The following is a 911-nucleotide window of genomic DNA, read 5'->3' as shown; positions in this document are numbered from 1 at the left end:
GTAGGGAAGCATGGTGGACACATGGAACATGATCTCATAATCCTGGTACGTGGTGTAGAGGGAATGGGTCCCGGTGGAGTCGGCTACAAGAGGGACAAGTGATGAGTGGTGGTGGCAGCATCTCGGGGGTCCCCATGGTGCCACCACGTGTCACTCACTCTTGGTGTCCAGCTGAGCCGCGTACTTGCTGAAGGCCTTGAGACAAACCTTCTCCCCCAGGAGCGTGAGGAACTCCTCGAAGGGGGGACCAGCCTCCTCGTTGTTGTACATCTCCTCCTCCGAGCTCTGCCCGGCTTTGCAGTAGAGAATTCCCACCTTGTGCCTGCGGCAGAGCTGCGGGAACACCGGAGTCAACCCGTGTTGGACCCCAGCAGCTCCAGGAGCTCCTACTCCCACCTCTACTCACCCCTTGCTCGTCCAGCTTGAGGAGCTGCTCGGTGACCTTGGGCGTGCTGAGGGCCAAGCGCAGGCAGTGGATGTTGAGCTCGGGAATGACGTATTCCAGAGCATCCTTCAACGGGAGGCCCCGCACCGTCCCGTGCTTGGTGGTGGTGGGGGTGGCATCTTCCAGGATGGAGCCACGGAGGGTGATGAGCTGGGAAAGGATGGGAAAAGACCAATGGAAACGGGATAACATGAGATGGATCCAGCTTCCCGCTCCCGGGTTTGGGGTATCCCAGCAGGATGTGGTACCTCGCTGGTGCGGAAGATGATCCTGTACTGGTACTGGGGGCCGTGGTCCTTGTGGTCCTCCAGCTTCTCCCGCTTGATGCTGACGGCCACCGGGCCGAGCTTCTCATCCACTCCAAAGTAATTCGAGTGCTCTACCAGGAGAAGAACAGGGATGGAGGAGAAAATGAGGATCAGGAGCATCGGGATGAGCTGGGACCCCCCCTTGAGACCCCTCTAAA

At 59.2% G+C, this 911-nt stretch overlaps 1 protein-coding gene across 1 annotated transcript in view; it reads right to left on the bottom strand.

Moving 5' to 3' along the window:
* Window positions 1-911, bottom strand: part of LOC104411226 (signal-induced proliferation-associated 1-like protein 3) — a gene marked incomplete at both ends in the record, with an annotated part of 2977 nt that overhangs the window by 1726 nt on the left and 340 nt on the right. Inside the window, 4 exons of the mRNA XM_010021601.1 lie at window positions 1-83; window positions 159-333; window positions 407-595; window positions 694-824. The exon at window positions 1-83 is cut by the window's left edge and continues 16 nt beyond it. Of these exons, the coding sequence (XP_010019903.1) occupies window positions 1-83; window positions 159-333; window positions 407-595; window positions 694-824 (578 nt within the window). The remainder of the gene's footprint in view (window positions 84-158; window positions 334-406; window positions 596-693; window positions 825-911) is intronic.

This window comes from Nestor notabilis, unplaced genomic scaffold, assembly GCF_000696875.1.
Source record: "Nestor notabilis isolate BGI_N333 unplaced genomic scaffold, ASM69687v1 scaffold30369, whole genome shotgun sequence".
Lineage (NCBI taxonomy): Eukaryota > Metazoa > Chordata > Aves > Psittaciformes > Psittacidae > Nestor > Nestor notabilis.
This window is presented reverse-complemented; position numbering and strand designations above follow the sequence as displayed.